Here is an 18,987-nt window from a genome sequence, read left to right on the forward strand (position 1 = left end):
ATCTGTCGTTTGTTCTTTTTAAATCTCTCCTCCATCTGTGAACAGTCAGCCGCAAAAACACTCAGGTGGGGTGTGGGTGTGGGTTCTCTCTTAAATAGTCAGGGCCTCTTAGTAACTTCAGAGATCATGGTGGTTTTATTGTCAAGCTCATTTAAAACTGTTTGAATAATGATGAAATTAAATAAATATTTTATGCTGAAATCGCGTTTATAATGCAATTAGTTTACTTTACGTACTATTATTGTTATTATTAACGTTAGACTTAGTGTGCACTTGGTCGTGTAGAGGGTGTTTCCGTCTCCTCGCCTGAAGTTTATTCGCACTTCGGGAGGAACCATTCCCTGGGTCCCCCTCCGTCTCCACGTCTCAGCCTCTGTCTACAGACCCTGAGATCCACTGAGCATTAGGAATTAACCCCGGGCCACTGCAGGACCTCAGCAAAAAGCACATCTCAGGTACGTGCTCACAAGACGTTACATTTGATCTACGTGACTGCCCAGGGCTGTAGCTACGTGTAATTTAAGCGCATTGGAGTATTCAAGGGGCTTTATCGACCCCGTTGGTTTTGTTTGGATTTTTTGATTGCAGCGGACGGTTTAGCACTAAATTGTGGTAGAGACGTCGCTGAACGCTGGCGGTGGACCCTGGACTAGACAGCATGCATGAACTTACTGAATAACGGACCTAATGATAAAATATCACAGACAGGTCTGCAGGACAGCAAAAACTGGGGTAGCCTAAGTTAGCTAGCAAGCAGAATGTAAAAGGACGGCGCACTGAAATAATACATTTGCCAGGGGCGCGTTATGCTGCGTAACTATCTCTGAAAGGTATAGCGCTGTGTAATTTGCGCTCGTTTCTAGGATGTAAACATAGTTTGCTCAAACGGCAGGAGGCTAGCTAACGCTGTCTGGGTGCTTCGGGGCTAATGCGGGACCTCCAGCACTGCACCGGACAGGTCAGCCTGGCTAGAAGAGAAAGGTAAGATGTTTGCTTATTTCCCAGCTAAATCACAGCGGGGAAAGTTACAGCGCTGCTGCCATTAGTTTCCTAGGTTAACTAGGTAGATACCGTTTCTGGCGTCGATGCACATGTAACTATAGCTCGGTTATTTGAGAATGCAAACAATCTATAGTAAAACATGTTGAAAAGACTTTGAAATAATTTCGATAGTGTTCGTTGCCAGTTGTCCAGTTTAGCTGGCTAACCGCCAGGAAAACAGTTGTTATTGTGTGTTTTACACCAGGTGGTCACAGAAATAACGTTACTTCAAAGGGCAAACGTGTCTCCAAAGACCGCGGGAAATAACCTGTTCCGTAAGTGTCAAACTCACGGGATGCCGTTACAGTAATTACCGATCAGGGAAGTGCGAGGTCAGCGACCCTTTCCCGGATGGCTACTTTAGCCATTAACGTGCTGTCAAGGTGTAAATGTGAGTTTAGGATCTTTTCAGTTTTCCATTATCGACTTTCCTCCCTCCGTGCCTCTAAAGGAAAGAACCTAGATTCATCTTGAGAGGCCGCTTGTCTAAAGAGCATTGTTGCATGACCAGAACTAGTGGGTTTTATCACTTTTTTGAAAACATTGAATGGCTCTCAGTTTGCAAACATATTCTATAAAACTGCATTTAATAGTCCCTAAAGTGAATGTTGCACATTTGCACCCTAGATGCACATGAATCCTTTGCATTTACAAACCCTCAGGGACACAGAAAGCAGGAGACAAATGGAAGAAAGTGCTGAGAACAAAAGAGTGTCAATGTGCAGATGTCACGTTGAGGTCAGGAGAAGTGCTGCTCATGCAAAAACCAAGAAGCACCACATGTGAAAATTGTTGGCGTTAACCCGAAACACCTTTTCCAACTAGACTCACAGTTAGTTTCTAACTCTAACTGTGAACACTTTCTTCTCTGTGAAGATGAGTCTACTGCCTGTCAGCTGTGAGCAGAATCTTAATCAGTAGAGTTGGGCAGAATATATATATATATATATATATATATATATATATATATATATATATATATATATAAAAACAAGCACAAAAAGGAAGGAGAGGCTTTGAAAATGAGTTATCCTGTAGCACATTAGGCCTATGGGGAAAACCGAGTGGGATCTGTTTCCTGGTAATAGATAGTGGGAGCATGCTTTTGCACTTGGTCACCTAACGGTTCAGCCGTGAGTAGTAGTGGTGAGCTTTTGGCGTGGCTGAGCGTTTATGATGAAACCTTCTGACCTAGACCTGACTTCTGTTGCATTTTGAATTTGAGCTGGGAGACATGTTGCAGGGGTGTCTGTCAGTGACAGGTGGCTTGCTTGTGTGTTCTTGCTTCTGCTTGTCTTTTAATGTCTTTTAGAGTCATTTGCAAGATGATTGCTGATATCAGAATGTGCTCTGTGGCAAGGAGACCTTGTCAACAAAAAACAAAATCGCTGTGTTTTTAATCTAATGTTCTACTGCTACAAATGTCTTTCTTCTTTGTTAAGCCCAGTTATGTGCATTCCACAGCATTATCTAGTAAAAACTGAGTTATTGTGTGAACCCAACAAGAACATAATGTACCAAGCATCTCCAGTCAAGGGTTTTCCAATAATTTCAGACCAGCACCAACCAAACTCACAAACAGATAATTCCTGTAATATGTTCCTAATCTAGCTAATCTTGCTAACATATAGCAGCTATATATTTATTTGTGACAAAATGTAATTATGTGGCCTAGAGGGAAAGTGATTTTAAAACATTTTGAAACAATTGTATACCAGTAATTTTAAAACAACTTATTACATTTCTTAATAATTTATTGTATGTCAATAATAAAAAAAATACTTTGTCATGTATCTCATTTCGTTAATGTGATATGTTGCAGCATGAGTGAGTTGCAAGTGGAGAAAACAAGGATTTTTAATAGGTAAAGAATGAAACAAACAACACCCATCAAGTGAGTCCCTAAGGACATGCAGGTCTCGTAGGCGAATGGCGTCAGAGAGCGTCATTGTGAAGCAATGGACTCAGGCACCCGTGGGGATTAAACAGGTGAAGGGCAATGAGAGACAGGTGTGTGCACCGATCACTAAACGGGTGATTGTGAGCAGGGAAGTGGAATGTGATCGATGTATGGCCTAACTTAAGACTCCAGGACTTCCTGAATCCCAGTCTGAGAGCCATTGGTGTAAATGAGCAGTCATAGGCCATGAATGGCTTCAGAGCTTATTCCTGTGTAATAATGACAGTAAAGCCTATCCAGTGAGTGGAAATGTCAAAAGGGCACAGTCATTTTAATGGTAGAGGCTGAAGTGGTCATGCCTCTGGATGACTTTTTATCACTGAGTTAAGGCATCTTACGAAAGCTCAGATTGAGGGAGTATTGTGTCAGAGGCGCTGTGTTCTCGTAGGGACACTCCTGAAGAGGGAGGAGTCCGGGTTCTCCCACAGAGAAAAAGGGTGGCGTCTGTGTTTGTCTGTGTGGTCCTTTCGTATGAGTGCAAAATGGTGAGTAATTGACTTGCACTGTGCGTGCGTGCGCCTATGATTTAAATACACTTTGGTCGTGGAGTGAGAGTGCTGTGCAAGTGAGAGTATCTCTTTAGCTCCAGCTGCATAGGAAGGGCTGGTCTAATTCCCCAGGGGTACTGGCAAGATTCTGTGACTCATTGTTTTTAAAGTTCTTTCCTACTAGTTCATCATGGAGATGGGGAATGTTGTCTAGATATATACTTACACAGCCTGGATAAACAACTTAATGTTGTTATGTAATTTACAGGGGGGCATGATAAGATATAACAAGGTGATAATGTTTTCTCTGGAAGACTACATACACGTTTGCTATACTTTTTTCCACAAAGCATGACCATAAAGGTTTACTCAAATTACAGTTACATTAATTACGTTATGTACAATGACTTTATATTAGAATGTATTTATGTGCTTGTGTGACTATGAAATCTATGAGCCTTGGCTAGATGACATTGGTTAGATGTGCTTTTCACAATCCAATGGTTAATTCAATTAATATCTAATTAGTATAATCCAGACATTTTGGGTGATTTTAATGCAAAGGCTTTGTCCCCATATTACGATATTCAAATCTGATTAAGCCTGTGTGTTGTGTCTTTACCATGTGTGTTACTGAGTTGTTTGTATGGCAACACCCCCCAAGCAGAAAAAATCATAACACCATGATAGACAGGTTTATGAAGAGCCTTGGTGAAAGTGCATGCCTAGGTTCAGTGTGAGCGTCCTCCACTCACATCCTACTTTCAGCAGTAATGAAAAAAGTGTCATCCTATTTTTAAATGCTTTCTGGTTCTTATTGTCGTGCAAAGTGCAACCATATGTAGAGTGGTATAAACTGGGTTATTTGTTGTAATTAAAAATGATGAATGGTGGGTTGCTTGTGTTTGTGGCATAATGATTTGGTGGAATCATAGAGTGTAGTCCATATACCCAAATGGAACACATATGGACTGTAACACTCCCTCTCTCCTGTGGAGTTTCTGCTAGTCTAATGAATTACTCCAGCATGATTGGGCTCTGTAGAGGAATACAGCTATTTGATAAAGATGTACTATTGTAACTGAGTTGATCTGTTCCCCTCTCCTGTAGTAACCTCTATTAATGACTTATTAATGACCCGTTTTATCAAAGTCACAAAAACAGAGATTTCTCTCTTGTATAATGACCCTCAGAGTCATAATCTATATTTTCTAAAAAACAAAGTTATCAGAACAGTTCTAATTTAACATTATTGGAAAATTAATGATTCATAATTATTCAAAATAATTATTCATATTCATTCTAGACAAAATGAGGAAACAATGTTTTAAAGCTGGACCCGCATTTAACAAATGTTCATTATTTTCCACAACATATTTAGGAAAAAGATGTTTGTTTAGACCATAATATTTGACAAATTAAAAGTTTAATTAGCTTAGTGCTTATTCCTTGATCTTAGCCCTTTGAACTGATAAACTTTGTCAATGTCTACTCAAGGTAGCCCGAGCTTCTTGATGGATGCTAATTATGAACAAAAACATCTTGGCACTGAGAATCAGTTTGACAGAATAAGCCGTGCTTTTAGTCATTAGTCATAAACCATAAATCAAGTTCAAAACACTGAATTTTATAGGGACCATTGCCGTCTAAATCACACTATCTATCGATCTAGGTCTGGAGACCACATCTTTGCCAGAGTTTCTCCCTTTTCCAAGCTAGCTCTTTGTTGTAAATGTTATCGTATGTTTTTCTTGGATCAGATTTTTTGACTTTGTCTTTGCCAAAGCAAATCTTGACATGCTTCCTTCAATACACACAAGGAGTGTGTGTTTGTTAAACTCAGACATCTCAAGTGACATCATGGAATTATCACCCAGTATTGCTAGAACTGGACTGTACAGATGCAGTATAGTTTCCTTGTACTGAACGTCTGTATTGGCCTTAGTGCTGTGTAGCTTTTGACCTTGCAACTGTAGTTAATTCTTGATACAAGGACTTCAGCTTTGGGGCAACACATGTTGTGGTATGACATCACTACTGCCTTTTTGAAATGCAGTAAATGATCATTTGGACAAGCGTTCTTTAATTAGCAATTTTATTATTGATTCCTCTTGGGAATATTCTACATGACTAAATGGGGTTGAAATGCTACATGAGGCTGAAATGCAGTTCATCCCATTCACTGGCCTCTTGTTTAGGCTAACTGTTGAAAGCTTGGAGAATGATAAGTATTTGAAAATCTCTTAAATCGTGAAAGTTGCTGTGAAATGTAGGGAAATGACGTGGGCCTGAGAAACAAAAGCCTGAGTTCTGTGTTTTGCAGTGTTAGTTCCACCCTGGAAAAGCACTGTTTCCTGCTTTGAAAACCCTTGTTTAAAAGTGCCAATTTAATTACCATCGTTTGAAAGTCATCTGCTTACTTGTACTCCATTGCTCAAAAGCTGCTTTTCAGAAAAGGAAAACATTAGTAACCATGGGCACTACCTAAACAAAACTTGGGCAGTGGGTTACTTCAGTTTTTACCCAAAAGCGATAGATTAGGACCTGTTTATGTGTAAAGAAAGCCCTGGGCAATTTGGCTGGCATTGTCATCAGGAGGCCCACAGCTCTGACTCTTTTTGAAAGGGTCTCACTGTGTTGTAAATGTTTTTGGTTCTGAATGTGGGTTAAACCATGGACCAAAGTTGTCTTTAATCTTAACCTTCAGAACTTTCAGAAAACTCTTCAAAAACAGAAGTCAGGGTTTTGTGTCATGCTTTGTCAGCTTGCTGAGCCAGGATGCAGTAAAGCATCAGTACCTGAGTTCAAAACAGATTTTCCTTTAGAACAGTGAAAGGTCTTCCAAAGTCAAATAACATCTAAATATTGGTGATTTGCTGTGAGGGAAAAAACCCCCCATAATATTAGTTTTATACATGTTGAAAAATTAATGCAGTTTTTATTAACCAGAATCTTATTTCTTGTGGAGCCATGTTTGATACTGTCAGGGACATTCAGTACTGATTACTTTAATATTTTCACATTTTTTATATTTTGTATCATCAAACAATTTTATTAAACTGCAAATCAAAGCTTGCTTTGAATGTGCTATATTGTATGTACCATAGTGATCATGCAAAAGGCTTGTGATATCGAGAATGTCACATGTATGTTAAGGTTTTGACTCTACTATTTTGATGTCAATTGCTGAATAAATGTTTCATTTCTTCTGTAATTTTTGCTTCTATCATGAAATCTATGCAGGATGAGGAATACTTTGCAGGGTGAAAGTTGGAAGAGTAAAAAAGAATAAGAGAAAAATCATTTAGGGGAGTTCTGCTAAGGAAGAGACTTCATGCAGTGAGGATCACTTCCTCCTTTTTGTACATGCGAGGGGCTGATACAAGCCAGTCACGTCTTACAGTGAGTGCATCGCTGCTATTTTCCCTTGAAGCATGCACATCCTCAGGAACAAGAGGTTGGCCCCTATGATGTCACAAAGTAAACAATGATCCAATCGGAATCGGTGCATGTGCACCTTGTTTTCAGGGCATCTCTCTTACATAGCGTGTAGTTCAATGATCGGATGTGGCTCAAATGGAAAACTTTTTAATGGACAGAATGAACATGCTGTTCTGAGGGTGTTTAAGTGAATTTTTAAAAATCTGAAGTTGCTTTCATGGGAAGCATATATGACTGTCTACTCAATATGATTTAGACAAAAGATTGCACTTATTTGCAATGTCCATGTATGACTATGGCAAGGCCAAATCAAGACACCAGTGCTCAGTTTGGTGCATCAGTTTAGTACGTCATTAAGTTGCAAATTGTGCTCCTTTCAGCGGGTAGTCAAGAATTGTATTATTTGTATTCTCTATATTGCATGTATCATTGCATATGCATGAAACTGGCCCATGGCTACATGTGTTTAACATGTTTCACGTTTAAGGGTTTAATTAAATTCTTCAGTTTGAGTGCCTTACTTTTTCAAGTTGTTTTTTATTATACCTTTTGCTTGTTTTCTCCATCCTCGCCTCCTCTTGCACTCATAAACATACTCCGCAAATCTCACCCAGGCTATGAATAAGGAGATGACACCAAACTGTCAGGGTGGCGGTTCTGGGCTTTCTGTTGGCCTGATGGGAAGGCAGGTGTAAAGGAGAGGCCAGATGCCCTCCAAAAACACACAAACACACACACACACACACACACACACACACACACATACCTTAAATGTGATTTATTGATGATTGAGAGTGGGGCTTTGTGCACATCATAACCTGTAGTGGAAGGTAGCCCCTTAGCTCCTGTGCAGGAAGCGGGTCCATGCCGCAGGGAGGTCTTATTTTAATCCGCTAACTGGTATGGGATTTTGCAAGGAATTAAACTCTACAAGGAAGTGTTTATCAGTGTTGCTTGAGGAAATCTGTTTTTGCAAACTTGTTTATATGCTTCCTGGCTGTCGTGGCCTTGGGGATTGCTTTTGAATGTTTCTACTTTGTCATTGTTTTGAGTCCTCACAACTCTGCCAGCTTGGCCTAGTAGTGGGCAGCCTGTGCTGAAGTGTGGTTCTCTCTCCATGTCTCTCCCTATGAAATGTATTTATTCGCTTTCTAGACCAGATTTTATGCAGTGTAGCCTGATGACATCACTGTTCTACATGTGGTCTTGTTTATTTTTAGCTTGACGCATATGTTAGACATAAAAGCGGGACATCATCATCCAAATCTAGAAGATCTGCACTTTTCAGAGAGAAGCTGTGCCCATTATTGGAGCAGCAGCTACGTAAAATCATCTAACATTTTTAGTATCACTCAATGGCACAATGGCCTGAGTGCAGCGCAGAAAGCTATTCCTGTTTGCGAAAATCGGGGTGTGTGAATGCCGTCAAATGCTGAGACCCTTGCATAAGAGGGTGACTGTATATCTAAATTATATTTTCCTGTTAACACTGTGCTTTGTTTTGTGTTGTTTGCGGTGTTGTGGATGTCGTGGAGGTTCTGGAGTAAAATGTGCCTCATGGTGACTGGATGACCAGGTCTTGATTACTAGTGAAGTCTTGCCTTCCAGACATATCTGTTGTCAAAGGGAAGCATATGGCTGAGGGGCATTATGTAGTATCAGGTTCTCAAATGTTCGTGACTCACCCATCGAGGACCTTCTCTCTCTCCACTGCATGTGTGCATATTTGTGTGAGTTTATCTGGGCATGAGTGAAGACGACAACAAAAAACAAGATTATTGTTCTAGAGGCCACTTTCTTTACCTTGTTGCTTGTTACAGTGTAAACCTTTGCTCTCAAATATGTTGACTTGTACAGTGCAAATCCCCCATATCCAAGAGGATTGTAAATATCTTATAAAAAATCTATAAAAAAATCACACATGCAATATACAATACCGCAATAGATATGCGATATAGAACTAGCATGTTCATTTCTGACTATGATTGTAACATTGTCTAACAAATTGTAAACTTGTCTGACAGCTCCTTAACATACAGCACATGATACTTCATATTCATTTGAAAGAACATGAAGCTATATTCCTTGTAAAGACTTATACCCACCTTGTGAAAGACATTAAGGTCGGATGCAAAGTTTAAGAGGTATAAAATGTGTGTAAATGAGACATATATGAATAACAAGTCATTGTATATGAAAGGGACCATAATCATTGAAAAAATGTTATTATAAATTCATTGTATATTTTATATACCTTATTTTAAATCAAATGGTCTAAAGTAAAAAAAAAAGAATCTAAAAGACATTAATTTGTGACCTCTGCATCCACTACACAAATGAGTGTCATGTGAAACATGCACTTACTGTTTCACTTGCAGAATATTATTTCATGTTCTTCCAAATGAATTTGAAGTTAAATTGGAGGTGGTGTCACCAAACGAAAGTCAAGAGTCAATCCTCCAAGACTAACAGGTTTAAAGTTCTGAAAGAGAGGTAATCACATTAGTGCACTCTTGTGCCCGGAGAGTATGGTGTCCCACAGTCAGGGCCTCACTGAAGCACATCTGTGTGTGAATAAGGGAATGTGCTCAGGTACAGTTAAGGACATTGGAGGTTAAACCTTTTCCCAAGAGTTTTCCAAGAGGATTTACACTACAGCAGTAATAAGTGTATTTTTTTGGCATGGTACTAAGGAGTAACATTTCCTACACTATTGGAGTTGTGCTTGGGTAGGAGAGGCTAATCCAGGCATCTACTATAGCACTGGAGCAGTGTCCATGTAGGAGGTGCTAATCCAGGCATCTACTCTAGTATTGGACTGGTGTGTAGGTAATAAAGGCTAATCCAGGCATCTACTACAGTACTGGAGTTGTGTTTAGGTAGCAGGGTCCAGACTGGGCATCTCCAGGCATGCTCTCTTACACATCCCTACTTTCCTGCAGAGGTTTAGGAATATAATTTGATTCCCCTATATAATTTAGATGCTCCTGAAGGCTAAATTAGCTCCATGTCAGGTGTACTAGATTAGTCTTGGAAGTATAGGGGTGGATCCAAAGGAGTAATAATTACAGAGGTTATAGAAACAAATTAAGTCTTAGAATTATATTATTATATTTGAACTTTAGCTTCAGTAGATTAAGAGAATAACAGTATTCCTTGTGCTGGTGTGGTGTCTGATTACCATGTGTGTGTTTGTGCTTGTGTGGGTGTTTGTATGCGCGCGTGCGCGCACGTGTGTGTGTGTGTGTGTGTGTGTGTGTGTGTGTGTGTGTGTGTGTGTGTGTGTGTACGTAGGGGGAGGCAGGAAGGCTAGAAATGTTCATTCTCTACAGATGTTCTCTGTGTGGCGTGGTTCCTCACTGTGTTAGTGCACCAGTGTAATGTTCTCAGTTTTCAGGCATAATGCATAACGCTTTAGTGCACCAGTGTAATATCATGTTGTCACTTTTCAGACATGTGTACTGATAATGTCCTGCCAAATGTGGCATAAGGCTATAATCACTCTGCAGTTTAGAAAAGTTACATGGAGATTTAGAGACTAGTGAATGTGTTGTCAAAGAGCAAAGCAAAGGCCAGAAATTTCTAACCTTGCATCAATAAATCACATTTAGTGTTCATATTTGTTCTCTTTTGGATACAATACCTACAGTTCTTTGCCTTACTGGGTTACGTAAAGTGCATTGTGAGCATTGTTTCCTGCTTGAATGGTTTGGGTTAAGTATTATTGCTGTGCTTAAATAAAGGTGGCGGGTGAGAGGAGAGAGGGTAATCGGACAGACAGGCAGACAGACAGCCATTGAGAACTGTCTCTCTTATTTTAAGATGGGGCCTTTTTGGTTTGATTGTCTTCCCTTTGGGTAGAGGGAGCAGTCTTCACATGAAAGGGATTTGGAAGGATAATCATGTTAATGGCACAGTTCTCTCTCTCTCTCCCTCTCTCTCTGTCTCTTTCTCTTTACCTCTTTTTCTCCCTCTCTCTATCTCTCTCTCATCCCCCCTTCCTCCACCCCTCCCTCCCTCTCCCCATTCCATTTTTTTCTTGTCTGTTTTCACAGTCATGGCCTCGTCTGTACAGCTGTTCCTAGGCTTGCCTCGTCTGGGCTACATGTAGAAGTGTAACAATATCCTCGCACACACCTCGGGCACCTCGGCACCTCGGCACAGCCATGTACAGCGTGGAGGACCTTCTCATCTCTCATGGATACAAAGTCAGCAGCAAAACCAGCGTCCCACCTTCACACTCGTCCACATCCCACGGCGTGACCACGGATGAACAGGCAGCGGGGCGGAGCAGCAGCCGGTGTGAAATGGGTGAGAAGCGGATGGGACACGGCATTGTGAATGGCTTCAAGGCTGACTGTGTTTATGGCAGCAGCGGTGCTGGGCAGACTCCGTCTAGGGGCGGCCCCTGTGACATAGAGAGCAGGGACAGGAAGCAGAGGACAGAGGAAGATGACAATGGTAACCTAGGAGATGGACATTCAGCCAGAGACAGCCTGACCACAGACAGTGGGTGAGTCAAAGTAATGTCTTGTCTCCCTCTTGCTGACTCTTGCTACGTAACCAGCCCTGTGCCTGTTGTCATGCTGTTTTCCTACTTTTTTTTTTTTTTTTGATGTCGCAGCAGCTGAGGTTTACACTGTCTGGGGAGATGGACTGTGTTATGTAAATGTGGCACCTGTCAAGGACTTTTCCTCAGCTATAGGACAAGACACTGACAGCTTAATCCTGAGTTTGTCCCTCTCTGTCTCCCCTTTTTTCCCGCATCACGCTTCTAACTAACTTTAATACAACCAGAAGGCGTCATCTTTACCAAACACCTTTCTCTTGTTCTTGTGCTTGCCTGCTCCCATCTCTTTCTCAATCTGAGGTGCTTTGTTACTGATACTCTCATTAACTGTGTTCTGTGACTCCTTCAGTATGCTGTGTGATTTGCTTCTTGCCACCTGGGACTGTTGCATTGTAAACAGTGGTGTAGTGGGACAGCCTCTAGCACCTCTTGCTGTGCACACTGAATGCTTCAGGCAGACCCACTGGAAAACTGCAAACTCCATGAGGCTTCAGTCAGATCAATATTCTATTCCTTAAAGCTTATGTAACATTAACATTAATAATACATGATGAATTCTTGTGTGAACGTCGTTAGGTTGCTAATAATAGTACAGCGGTTTTGCAGGCAGAGTCGGTGCAGAGCTGACTTGAATATTGGATAAAAATTAATGAAGGCATTTCATGTTTTGTATTAGCACCTACAAGATGCAGTGTATAAAACATCGTCATTAATCAAAGATAGCCTCTGTGTTACCCTTATTAATTAATCTGATTAGTTTTTACTGATTAGGTTTCATGGTCTTTGGAACTTGATTTCCAGCATTAACATTGCTTCCACATTGACACACATATAGATCACAGTATTTTAAGATTCTCCCCTGAATTGAGGTCAGGGTTATTACACATGCAGATCAGACACCCTCTGCAGTCATGTGGTAGTTAGAGTTGACTGTCAGTGCTGACTCAACCATTTGCTTTTGGGTAGAGTTAATTCATTTTGGTTATTACCTCAAAGCAAATGTTTGCATGCGGACCACAACGCCTAACAGACTCTGCATCTAAGAGTTGCATTTATGTTGTGTATGGTGTTTCCATGGCATACTTTTACTTGGTAATGCGATATGGTTGTTCTGCTCATAAAAAGTTATTTTTAGGTGATATTTTCTCTTATGAAATTAATTTCAGACTTGTTTAACATTGTGTTTTATTGATTCAGATTCCCTGAGAGCCACAGAGGACTGCACCCTCAGGCCAGACTAGACCGGGAGGTATCCTGTTCGCGGAGGCGGGGCCAAGACTTTAATGCAATCCTGGACTACGCTGACTTTAGGGATCCCCATGGAAAACGATCAGACATTCCGTCTAAGGCAGAGGGCATGCGGCGAAGGCCAGAGTCAGCTTTGAGCTCCGAGGAACACTGTCGTGAGAGGCAGCGTAGAGCAGATAGTGCACGCGCCAGAGAACGTGAACTAGCCCTGTACCAGTGGAGGATGGCAGCAGAGAGGAAGTACCAAAGCCTGGGAACTGAAGAGTGGCGTCCAGCTGTGGGAATAGGCAGACAAATGTCTGAAAGTGAAGGTGACAGATGGGCACAAGAGCAGCGGCGGCCCCGAACAGCAGAGGGCGCTGTTCCATCCAGAACCAAAGCCAAATCCCAGTCACTGCCCAGAATGGCCATTCCCTCGGACAGTGTACAGTACTTAAGCACGTCACTTCCTGGTCAGGATCCATATGGAAGCTACCGGATAAATGGGCACCAACCACGGGAACCTCACAAACGTAATCTCAGTGAGAGCGGGAGTAGGGAGCGGTGGAATGACAACGGAAGATCGGGAACGCAGTCCGCACCGCCATCAAAGCCCCGCTTCAGCCGACCTCTCAGACCTCCATCATATGAGGTTCATCAACAGATGCGGGGAAGTTCAGAGATGCTCTCGGGAGAATTTATGCCCCATTCCAGAGACAGGACTCCACTGCCCTACACCAGACAAGAGTACTTTGCACAGGTAGCTGGAGGGTCTGGCATGGAGCCTCCGGGTTATATCCCTCCACCGTCCTACAGGAGGCAGCCTGCAGTTAGAGGAGGGCACAGGACTTATGCAGGTTCCATAGGAAACTACCAGTACAGGGGGGACCCATACATGCAGGGACCAGCCATGACAGAAGTCCAGGAGTGGTTCATGAGACAGACTGGGATGTCCTGGCCAGATCATCACAGGGATGGGAGAAGGACTATGCCCTGCAGGCAACATGCCTACCCAGGTTACAATGAGGAGCGAACAGGGAATGTTCAGTATATACCCTTCGATGACCCACGTGTCAGACATATCTCAGGAGTGGGGATTGATGGGAACTCATTAACGGATGCTGACAAAATCAGAAATATCAGAAAAGAGATTCCTATTGCTTCCCTATCTGAGAAATCTTCTGATGACAGTGCCTTTATGATTCCAGAGAAGACATTCAGCAGCACACAAGCAAGTAAAAGCAATATCAGTGATTGTGTTAATGATGTAGTCATGCATAAGGAGGCTTCAGGGCAAGTGAGCAATTCAAAATCAGTATCTGATGAAAATTCCAACAGGTTTACAGCTAGCCATGACTATTCAAATACCTTCCAAATAACATCACCAGAGCAGAGCTCCAGCTCAAACCAGGTTTTCTGTGATACAGTAACACAGGTAAAAAAATTTGAGGCACAAACTGCAGCTGAGAATAAGAAAAACAAGAAGAAACTTAAAGAGACCATGTTCTGTCTAGTGTCAGTTCCAATAAGTGTTATAGCAAGCAAGGAAGCTGCAGATCCAAACAACAATGAAAAAATGCCCAGCTCAGTGGTGGCAGCCCCAGAAAGTTCAGCAACCCAACCTTACGACCAAACCCTCTCAAATATCTCCATCAGCAATGATCTACAGCCAAAGCCCAGCAGCTCCTCAGCCACCAAGAGTTCTGTTGAAGCTCCAGTTAGGAAAGAGACTGTAGATGTTTGGTCTCGTCAAGCAAGTACTGAAAAAGACTTGTGCTATGCAGGATCCTGGCCAGGAGATCAGTATAAAAACCAAGAAACTCAGACAGGCTCTCCTGAGGTTTGCAGAAGTGTCCATCCACCAGGCCACCATACCCAGCCCACATATGACCCTCCATTGTCTGACACCACCACAGACAGTGGAGTGGGCACTGAATGCAGTGCCAACTATAGGTATCCCATGAAAGGCCAAAAGAATCTAAACTTCTCCAGCAACAGTGCATTCTCCCGAATGATGACGGGTAGCACTCTACAGAGTCCAGTTCAGCTCTTCACAGCTTCAACACTGCCATCCCCTGATCACCAGCCTTCACTGACAAAAAGTGCACCCAAACCCCAAGCACCAGATGGCCAAGAGGTTTGGGGCCAGTTTCTGTTAAAACCTGTAAACAGGCGTCCATGGGATGCAATTGGGGAGCTTGAGTCTTTTAACAAGGAGCTGCAAGATCAAAGCATCAAACACCCAAGTATTCACCAGACTATAGAAGACCTGGATGAGGCATTACAGAACATTCTAGAAGTGAGCAACACCTGCACAAAAGATGTTAGACCTGCAAGAATCCCACATAACCTAAAGACGGACGTTGTTAACCGGCCACATTTAGAACGGAGCCCTGAGAAATATTTCAAGAAAGACAATTTGAATATCAGGTCAGACTTCGAGAGCAAAGGTACAAGTGAAGCAGATCGAGAATACAGGGAAGTGAGAAGTGACTTCTTGAGGCCAAAGGAGAGGTTTACAAATCCTGATATACCACAGAGACAACACAATCCTTTACCCAAAGACAGTGGATTTGTAAACTATGAGGTCATGGAGAGAATGCAGGCTGACCCTGGGGTTCAAAGACTGGATATTCCAGTGCCAAAGGAATCTTTACTAAAGGATGTGGGACTGACAGTTTATACAGCGATCCCAGACACAGTGACATCAGAATCACCTGCAGGTTTAAGTCCAGAGTCTCCTATGCTTACCAGCCCCTCTGATAACTCAGAAACATATGAGGCCTTACAGATCACATCATCAGACAGTGGGGGAGATCGAAGCAGAAACAGTCCTGAGTACAGTATGGATCATCGGAGCGCAAAAGACCATAGCTACTTCTCAACTATACTTGACCATGACAAAGACACAGAGATGAATAAAGCGGATACCAGCTCACAAAGGTCCCCTCGCAACCATGTTAACAGAAGTCAACGTTTTAGGCATAGGCTAAGCTACGATGATGATGATTTGTATTCAGATTATGTCGGCTGGAGTAATGAGAAGACATTAGCAGATGAACATTTAGAAACTCTTTTGAGTCAAGAGAAGGCTAACAGTATGCAAACTGAAGATTTTAGCAACCTTTACCAGGTTCAGTGTGCAAAGGGCATTCCTGTACATGAGTCCATTGAACAAAGGGCAGCCAGGATCCTGGGCATTGCAGTGTCAGCTGAAGCCTTGGTAGTAAGTCATGATGATGGCAAGCAAAGTGAGATAAATGCAGATGGAACAAATAAAGCCATCTTTGCTATGCAAACCATGGAGGAAGACCCAACCGAAGACACATGGGATGTGAGTAGAGAGTGTGTGGAAGTGGAACAGAGCTCAGAGCACAGCTATGAACCAAAAATGGAGAAGCAAGATCCAGATGTCGGAAAAGATAATGGCTCTAGAGACGATAAACCTAGTATAGAAAACCATACCATTTCTGTCATGGTGGAACTGCCTGAGTTTCCTCCGGCTAAACTGCGTCTGTCTCTACCAGCGACTGAAGATGAGGAGTTAGCTTTAAGTGTTTGTGGAGGTGAAAAAAAGACATGGAATTCTGCAGAAATGTTTCATGGCCAACCAGACAGGTGTACATCGACTGTACATCCCCCATCTTTAATGTTAAGAAATGAAGAAACGTCTGTGGAGCAGATTACTGCTGTGGTGGAGGGTGAACCAGTATCATATGTCAGCAATTTCATCAAAGAGATGGAAAAAGAGAGAGAAGAAGAGGAAGTGGGGGAGGAAAGAACTGAAAAACTGAATCAAGAGGAGAAAGTACTTGAAGAAGAAAAAGGAATTGTGGAAAGGGAAGTGAGAATAGAGGAGTGGGAAGCTGGCAATGAAAAAGAGAAAGATGATGTCATAAAGCGCGCTGATGAGCCGAAGCAACCACAGAAGGAGGAACTGCAGGAAAATCAGGCCTCAAAGCCTACGTCTCGCCCAGTTCCTCAGCCTCGTAGGGGCAGAGTGGCCAAGAGAGAGATTACCCTCCCAGAGTCCTACAGTGTGACCACTGTTTTGGCTATAGAAGAGGATGAAGATATTCTGTGTGTTTCAGGTTAGTATAGCGTTCCTTTACATAACAATAAATTACCATGGATTAATCTCAAGATGTGGTAGTCAGGTATCCATCACTTATATTTGAATTATGAAAATCTGTATTTTTATGTATTAAGATGAGACACACATATAAATTTGATCAAATTGAATTCAACACTCCAGCTCCATCTTAGAGTAAACCTTCTGCAATACTATATCCAGGGACTACTCCCATACTAAATCTAAAGAGAAATTGCTGTAATAAGTGTTGCCACAGGAGGGAAGCATAGTCCAGTTTATTGAATCTGACAATAATTCCTTGCACAAAACTTGAAAATGGAGAAAATATACAGATCTTTGTTGAGCTTCACCAATATTTCTTTTATTTCCGAGCTTTGCTTCTCACTCAAACTGAAGCCAAGTTGACTTATATTGAGTTGTATTTCTTTTTTCAATCCTCAGACACCTATGATCCTAGCCGAGTTGAGAGGGTGTAAACTTGGATATGGCAACCCAAACTGTCACTCCCTATCACTGTGACCAGGCTGGGATATGTACTACAGTCCACCACACACTTTTTAAAAAAACTTTAACTGGTTTAAAGAATTTAGGAAATGTTACTTTGTACAAGAACTGAGAACACCCATTCCTTATCTGTTAGCATGTTTTTAACATCTTTATTTTACTTATTTTTCAGCAAAACGATGAATGCCATAAGGCTCTGTTTGAGAGAGAACAAGTGACTGTATGAATACAAGCCTTGACATGGGTGTTGGGATATGTGTGTATATATAAAGAGTATAACCTTGAAGGGAGTCAGATTGAGAATTAAATTGTTTTAATAATTTTCTCTGCACCAGCAAATGTTTTTCATGTTTTCACATAATGATTTAATAGTGCCATTAAAAAATAGAAACATGCCAGCTTGACGGCTATAAATTAAATTAAGAACAAAATTCAAATATTTTTATAAGATATATATATATATATATATATATATATATATATATATATATACACACCGTCAGATCTGTCATTATGTTGAACTATATTACCAAAGTACATTAGCAAATCCATGTAGCAATAATAAAAATGTTGTTTTCAACTGTGCCATCATAAATAATACAACCTAGATCATAGGTATGATTGACCACTGGAGCTTGCAGAAACACCCTGTCTCATTTGGTCAGTGGCTGCAGCATTGCTGTTGCTAAACAGAGTATAACTAAATCTGTTTCATTTTGACAAAGTGGATATGAGTTTCTTAAACATGTCAGACCTTTAAATATTGAATACGTTACACTTTGCTCAAGTATCTTTTATTGGATTTACACAGATTTATGGTCAATGAAAGCTCCTGGGACCCCAGCATTATAATTCTGGAACTTGGTATATCATTTTTCTCTTTGCTATATTTTTAAATCTTATATGCAATACAAGCTTGTAATTAGCAGTAACCAGCAGGAAATACATCATATCATGTCAAACATGCAAAAACAAAAGAATGTGTATTTATTTTTCTTAATCTTCAGGCTCTACAAATAAAAAAGGCCACATTCTTAAAAAAGAATTATATATATAAACATTTTTTCTTTTTTTTTTTTAAATGTGCAATTTTATCTGCTTGATTACAATCATTTTATGTATGTTTTGAGTGAGTGTGTATAAATCCATTCAGAGGCTGTTCAGCAAATCAGATTCTCGGGTGTTGGTGTGCCTTTTGACACAGTTGTTCGATATCTTGTATGTTGTCTGTACCTCTTACAAGCTGTCATGGCATCTTGTTTGACAAGTTTAATTGGTATCTTGTATACTCAGGATAGGGTATACCAAACATCATCTGTATTATGGCACTATCAGTATATGTTGTTGCTTTGTAAATGTTGTACAATGTAGGCAAATGTGTGTGACCAAACCCACAAGCTACATGAGAACAACAGTATGATTAGCTTTATACTGACCTGCTGAGTTTCATAAACATTAGGGTGACTTGGGCTGCCTAGGACACACACTATGAATGTTTAAGAAAATATTCTGTTAAAAAAAAGAGTAGGCTCTTACACACACGTATCCTTCCTATTTATCATTAAATGGCCATTGTCCTCAGTATACAGTTGTCTCTACCTTTTTTGTAAGTGTTTTTGCAACACAAGTAAATAAGGTATTGCACACAGTCTATATCATTTAA

The 18,987-nt window shown here is 41.1% G+C and overlaps 1 protein-coding gene across 2 annotated transcripts; it reads left to right on the forward strand.

Annotated features, from left to right (window-relative positions):
* The first annotated feature begins 161 nt into the window (after window positions 1–161).
* jcada (junctional cadherin 5 associated a) lies at window positions 162–17,760 on the forward strand. 2 transcript variants are annotated; one of them, XM_027027889.2, is made up of 5 exons: window positions 162–455; window positions 893–981; window positions 10,986–11,443; window positions 12,698–16,818; window positions 17,262–17,760. In XM_027027889.2, exons 3-5 carry the CDS (start codon window positions 11,097–11,099, stop codon window positions 17,294–17,296), a joined length of 4,503 nt encoding a protein of 1,500 aa, XP_026883690.2. In that variant the 5' UTR covers window positions 162–455; window positions 893–981; window positions 10,986–11,096; the 3' UTR covers window positions 17,297–17,760. The 2 variants fall into 2 exon arrangements, with proteins under 2 accessions (XP_026883690.2, XP_026883689.2); XM_027027888.2 differs by lacking the exon at window positions 893–981.
* The last annotated feature ends 1,227 nt before the right edge of the window (window positions 17,761–18,987 follow it).

This window comes from Electrophorus electricus, chromosome 14 (genome assembly GCF_013358815.1).
Source record: "Electrophorus electricus isolate fEleEle1 chromosome 14, fEleEle1.pri, whole genome shotgun sequence".
In the NCBI taxonomy this organism is placed as follows: domain Eukaryota; kingdom Metazoa; phylum Chordata; class Actinopteri; order Gymnotiformes; family Gymnotidae; genus Electrophorus; species Electrophorus electricus.

Bases quoted from the DNA above. Each gene is read 5' to 3' on its own strand.
- jcada (XM_027027889.2), top strand. From the start codon at position 11,097: ATGTACAGCGTGGAGGACCTTCTCATCTCTCATGGATACAAAGTCAGC. The intron at 11,444-12,697 runs GTGAGTCAAAGT...TTATTGATTCAG, and splicing joins AGCCTGACCACAGACAGTGG to ATTCCCTGAGAGCCACAGAG. The intron at 16,819-17,261 runs GTTAGTATAGCG...TTCAATCCTCAG, and splicing joins AGATATTCTGTGTGTTTCAG to ACACCTATGATCCTAGCCGA.